Raw genomic sequence first — 6,744 nt, 5'->3', positions numbered from 1 at the left:
ACCATGACCAAGAATGATGTGGCCAAAATTGAGAATTGAATAAACAAACTTTGGAAATTATTTATGGCCCTGAAACTAATAAAGGTCTGGGAAGGAAATTTTACAGGATCCCGTTACAATCATTATTATTCATTAGAATTTGTGAAAAATGGAACTCTGGATTCAGAGCTATTTTAAACCTCCTTATCTTTTAGTAGTGGGAAGGTTACAGATCAATTTTCTTAACTCCAAGGTAACATGTTAAAATTGTACATTGTTTTCTTGTATTAATGCCTCCAGGTTTGACACTTGTAACTCTATTTTACTGGTGAGAACCCAAGAAGAAATATGGCTACCAGTAAATCTATCTTGTCCAGGGAAGCATCCCCATCAGTACATTTTCTCACTTAAATTTTACAAAAGGTGCTAAGACATACCAGAAATTTCATTGCCACCTTAATTTTAATCACTATGGGTCTTATTGCAGTCCTGGCTACAGCCACTGCAGCAGGAATGGCTCTGCATTCATCAGTACAGACAGCTGAGTTCATTAATACTTGGCAGAAAAACTCTACCTTACTGTGGAATTCTCAAACAAAGATAGATCAAAGTATAGCTAATCAGATTAATAATCTTAGGCAAACTGTTCTCTGGCTAGGGGACAGAGTAGTTAGAGTATAAAATTCAATTACAGTGTGATTGGAATACTTCTGATTATCATATCACTCCTCATCCTTATAATGAAATTGAACATGACTGGAAAAAAAATAAAGTGTCACTTGGAAGGTCATGCTGAAAATTTATGACTTGATATAACAAAACTAAAGGAACAAGTTTTTCAAGTCTCTCAAGCACATTTAACTTTAATTGCATGAACTGAAGTGCTTGAGGGAGCTGCTGATGGAATCGCACCCCTGAACCCTGTGGCTCAGGTAAAAACACTTGGAGGATCTATGGTTGCTGTTATGATTGTGTTATTAATTTGTCTTATTTCTCTTTGCGTAGTCTACATATGCAGATCCTGAATCCTTTGAGAAATAGCTCACCAAGATAAAGCTGTACTTGCTTACCTAGCTTTGCAGGAAAAGAAAGCTGGAACATGTTGAGAGCAAATTCTGACGTGTGTGAGAAATCATACTGTTTGCTGAGAGTGGCAGCAAGGAAAACCTAGTCAGCCCCCCAAAGTGGAAAAACTGCCTCTCAAAGCAGAAAACGGCTCAAAGCAGAAAACAGCTCAAAGCGTTATAAAACAGTAACCAATATGAATATGTCTCATGCCAGATGAATTCGTTCTTTGAACACAAGAAATGTGACTCTTTCCTTTGTTCTCTCTAAAGAGTGCTTTCTAGTTTATCTTTAACCTATAGTAAATATCCACTAGCTGCCTGGTTAGTTTACCTTTAACCAATGAAAGAACACAGAGCATCCGATTGTAAAACTTTTCACTGGAAGTAAAGAATAAATAGGTGGATCAGAGTCGACTCTGGGCTTTCAGCTGGAAATGCTGTGAGACCCCTGGTGCTCCACTCTGAACCCACCTTTTGCTTCCTATCTCTGTGTCTATTTCTTAATTCCTTCAGCATTGCCTGGGTTAGGGTCTCCATGGCTGAGCTGGTCTCGGCACCTGGGATTGTAGTAAATGGTAGAAACACATTTTAAACTCAGCTGGGTATCACAAATATTACCTACATTCAAGCAATACAGAAAATAATATTGAAAAAATAGATGTTACATTTAACATCATCAGAATCAAATGTCACCATCTCTTTATTCTCTCCTGGGCTGGGATTTAATAGTGTATAAATTGTGTTAGCAGGTTAAATGCAGTCTTTGTTAAATTATAATTTACATGCTGTACAAGAACAATTCAGTCCTAACGATGAAATTTTTATCAAACTGTCCTGAAATAAAAATAATGTTAAAAAGAGTCAGAGTGCCAAGTGATCAAGATTTGACAGGTAAAGAAGAAAAGAGAAAGGAACAAATAATGGGCTATTGGTTGAAATTTATGAACACGAGGAACAGAAGTTTGAAATTTTTTTTTATGGTGAAAAGATACACATATATTTAGAATTAGCCAGCTGGACTCAGTTTAGATGATCCCAATTTTGTTGGCAACATCCAAAGCATCGTAATCAGGAGTCAGTGGAACATATGCCTTCTTCTCTCCATCAGGCCGAATCAGAGTGTTGAACTTGGCCACATCAGTGTCATAGAGCTTCTTCACAGCCTGTTTTATCTGGTGCTTGTTGGCTTTAATATCCACAATGAACACAAGTGTGCTGTTGTCTTCTGTCTTCTTCATGGCTGACTCGGTGATTAGCGGAAACTTGATGACAGCATAGTGGTCAAGCTCGTTTCTCCTGGGGGCGCTCTTCTGAGGATATTTCGGCCGCCTCTGGAGTCGCAGTGTCTTGGGCAGCCGGAAGGTGTCGTGCGGATCCTCTTTTTTTTTTTTGTGGCTGTGGACACCTTTCAACACTGCCTTCTTGGCCTTTAAAGCCTTCGCTTTGGCTTCAGCTTTAGGAGGGGCAGGAGCTTCCTTCTTCGCTTTCGGAGCCATCTTGTGAAAAGGCAGAGGGTTGAATATTTTTAAGTATACTTATTGGCTAAATAAGTAGATTTCATCCCCATCCAATTCGTTCTGAGAACAATACCCGGAATGAACATACTAAATGTGTGTCAGATCACACTACTCTTCTCCTCAAAATAATTTTCCATCCTCCCTTTTCACTTAGAATATTAGCCAGACACCTCAGAATGGCAAAAACAGAATTACCCTGTCAGTACTTATCTGAAATCTTCTCTCACTACTCTCCTCATCCAAACACAGCTGGCTTCCTCACTCTTTCTGGAATGTGACACACCTGCTTTAGGATCTTCACACAATTCCACCAGGATGATGCTCCCCCATATAGCCACATGGGACTTTCCCTCCTCAAAGTTCATTTACAGTTCACCTTCTCAGTAACGCTTACCCTGACTACCCTACTAAAATTGCAGCTAACACTCCTCAATCTTGACATTACTAATCAGTTTTAACCTGGCTCATCCTTTGTTTTTAGCAGAACTTATTACATACTGAAATATCACACCATTTGTTTATCATCTTTAGACTTTATAGTATATTTAATCTTCCTGGAATGGAAACCCACAAGTAAAGAAACCTCTGTCTGTTTTGTTAATAGATGTATCTCAAGCACCCAGAAAAATGCCAAGTAAAAATTAGGCACCCTGTAAATGTTGAATAAGAGAATGAAGAGGCAAAATGTATGCATATACGTAATTCTAAGGCAGCAAGTGATGTGTGTGTATATATCTCTAAATGTATTCTTAATGTATATTTGAATGTATTTTTGTTTGTTGGTTAAGATGGAGTCTAGCTCTGTCGCCCAGGCTGGAGTGCAATGGTGCAATATTGGCTCACTACAACCTCCACCTCCAGGGTTCAAGTCTCGTGCCTCAGCCTCCCAAGTAACTGGGATTACAGACACCTGCCACCACACCAGCTAACTTTTGTATTTTTAGTAGAGATGGGGGTCTCACCATGTTGGCCTAACTTCAAGTGATCCACCTGCCTCTGCCTCCCACAGTGCTGGGATTACAGGCAGGTGTAAGCCACGGCGCCCAGCCAACATCTCTATATGGATTCTCAGAGAATGAGAAGTATGAGATCTTTGTCTGACTTCTATGAAAATAGTTTTTTCCCAAAAGACTCCTAGGAGAAAAGGTGACTTATCTGAATAGTGGGTTTAAGTGAGGAATTTTGCCTGGTTCAGCCCCTAGCTCCATCCTACTCCAGATCTACTGTCTGAGTGGAGCATATTCTATTCTGCATGGGCACTGAGTGCATTCTATTTTGCTACCCAACACCTTTCTTCGGGAGTAATGCTGATTCCTGGGGAGGTAATCTGTCTCATTCACAGAAACAGAATTGGGAAGCCCATTATTGTGTGCACTTAGGCCATATTCTCCCAACATCAACTTTTTTTTTTTTTTTGAGACGAAGTCTTGCTCTGTTACCCAGACTGGAGTGTGAGTGGCATGATCTCAACTCACTGCAACTTCCCCCTTGGGAGACGGAGAAATGCAGGCTAAAAGTTCAGTCACTGTTTTACTTAAAGTAAGAGAGTTAATTTTTTAGTGAGGCAATTGACTTAATGACTGGAACTTATTATTTTCTACTTTTTTCTACCTTTTTCAAATCTAGACTTCTACATTAAGAAAGAAAAACAAGATAAAACTAAACCTAATGTAAAAAAGAATGAAGTGAAAACAATGAAATAAAAATGAGAAAACTAAAAGAGAAAATTAATGGAAACAATATCTGATGTTTTGGAAAGATCACTTTTTTTTTTTTTTTGAGATGAAGTTTCACTCTTGTTCTCCAGGCTGGAGTGTAACAGCACAATCTTGGCTCACAGCAACCTCTTCCTCCAGGGTTCAAGTGGTTCTCCTGTCTCAGCCTTCTGAGTAGCTGGGATTACAGGCATGCACCACCACACCTAGCTAATTTTGTATTTTCAGTAGAAACTGGTTTTCTTCATGTTGATCAGGCTGGTCTCAAATTCCTGACCTCAGGTGATCCACCTGCCTCCACTTCCCAAAGTGCTGGGGATATAAGCATGAACCACTGTACCCTGCTGGAAAGATCAACTTTTATCCAATTCAAAGATGGATAAACATCTAGCCGGATCAGCAAACTACAAATAGAAGGAAACTTCCTCAAGCTGATAAATAGCGTCTTCAAAACCCTACACCTAGCATACCTTATGATAGAAGATAATGGTTTCCTCCTAAGACTGGAGACATTGCAGGAGGAGGAAATGTCCCCCTTATATTCGACATTTATGCTGGTGCTAGCAGGAAAATAAGGCAAGAAAAAGAAACAGAGGAATACTGATTAGAAAAGAAGTAAAATGGACTTTATTCACAGTGGCATAAATGTCTCTGCAGAAAATCCAAAGAAATCTACAAAATAGATAATAGAACAAATAAATGAATAGTTCAGCAAAGTCTAAAGATGCAAACTCAATAAACAAAAATAAACTACATTCCTACATTGTAACAACAGACAATTGGAAATTTAAGTTAAATATATAACACCATTTGCACAGATATCAAAAATATAAAATATGTGGGGATAAAATTAATGATATATGTGCAAAATTTGTACACTAAAAACTGTAAAACATTGCTGAGTACAAATTAAAGGAGATTGAATTTTCATCTAAGTGACAAAGTAATTCAAAAAAGAAAGAGAATCTTTTCAGCAAATGGTTCTGGAACAGTGGGATATTCATATTTTGAAAATTTTATGTTGATTTTTACCTTATCCCATATGCAAAGCTTTTATCAACATGAGCAAGAAACCTAAATAGGAGAGCTAAAACTTTAAAATATCTAGAAAGAAATGGGGTAATGTTTGTGATCTTGAGATAGGCAAAGATTTCATAGTGAAGGCACAAAACTCATAAATCATGGAAAAAGTGATAAATTTGACTTTATTTAAAAGGAATACTTTTGACATTTCAAAAATCTGTGAAAAAGTAAATAAGTCATAAACTGGGAAATAATATTTACAAAACATATATATAATGAAGGACTCATATCCAATATTTATTAATAATTCTTATCAGTCAATAATAGAAAACCCAATTAAAAATTGGCAAAGCATTGGACAAGTATGGCACCAAGGAAGACATATGATCAATATGTACATAAAAAGATGCTGAACATGATTAGTCGTTAGAGGAATGTAAGCTGAAACCATATGAGAGATCAATACATGTATAGTAGAATAGCTAAAATTAAAAGATAGACAATAACAAGTGGTGTTGATGGAAACTGAAACTCATATACCTACTTTGGAAAACAGTTTGATTGCATTTTTTTTTTCTTTTCTTTTTGAGATGAAGTCTTGCTACATTGCCCAGGCTATAGTTCAGTGGCACAATCTTGGCTCACTGCAACCTCTGCCTCCTAGGATCAAGTGATTCTCCTATATCAGCCTCCCAAATAGCTAGGATTACAGGTGCCCATCACCACACCCAGCTAATTTTTTTTGTACTTTTACTAGGGCAGGGCTTCACCATGTTGGCCAGGCTGATCTCAAACTCCGAACCTTGTGATCTGCCCATCTTGGCCTCTCAACGTGATGGGATTACAGGCATAAGCCACCACACCCAGTCTTGACACCTTTTGATAAAGATAAACATACTTACCTGATGCATCAATTCAATTTCTTGGAATTTATGCAAGAGAATACTTGTCCAGACTGGAATGCTTGTGTACAGCAGTTTCATTTATAATAGTCACACCCTAGCAACAAAAGTCCATTAACTCGCGATGGGATAGACAATTTCTGGTACAACATACAATAGGAATGGTACTCAGAAATAAAAGGGAATGAACTACTTACCTGCACAACAACTTGAGTGAATCTCAGCATTATTATAAATGTAATAAGCCAGAGACAAGACACTACATATGATACCATTTATATAAAACTCTATGAAAGGGGCTAGCCGTGGTGGCTCATGCCTGTAATCCCAGCACTTTGGGTGACTGAAGTGGGAGGATCACTTAAGCCCACGAGTTCAAGACCAGTCTGGGCAACATAATGAGACCTAGTCTCTACAAAAAATAAAATTAGCAGGGGATGATGGAGCATGACTTTAGCCCCAGGTACTTGGATGGCTAGGGCAGGAGGACCACTTGCAGTGGACCAAGTTTTCCCCACTGCACTCCAGCCTGGGCAACAGA

General features: G+C 38.3%; 1 protein-coding gene across 1 annotated transcript; it reads right to left on the bottom strand.

Moving 5' to 3' along the window:
- Positions 1-2,071: 2,071 nt before the first annotated feature.
- On the bottom strand, positions 2,072-2,542 carry LOC105734271 (large ribosomal subunit protein uL23-like). The gene has a single exon (XM_064376770.1). It carries the CDS (start codon positions 2,540-2,542, stop codon positions 2,072-2,074), a length of 471 nt encoding a protein of 156 aa, XP_064232840.1.
- Between the last annotated feature and the right edge of the window lie 4,202 nt (positions 2,543-6,744).

Source organism: Aotus nancymaae, unplaced genomic scaffold (assembly GCF_030222135.1).
Source record: "Aotus nancymaae isolate 86718 unplaced genomic scaffold, 86718_ANA_hifiasm-v0.15.2.pri h1tg000016l, whole genome shotgun sequence".
NCBI classification, from domain to species: Eukaryota; Metazoa; Chordata; class Mammalia; order Primates; family Aotidae; genus Aotus; species Aotus nancymaae.
Note: the sequence above shows the minus strand (reverse complement) of the source record. Positions and strands in the feature narration are given on the sequence as shown.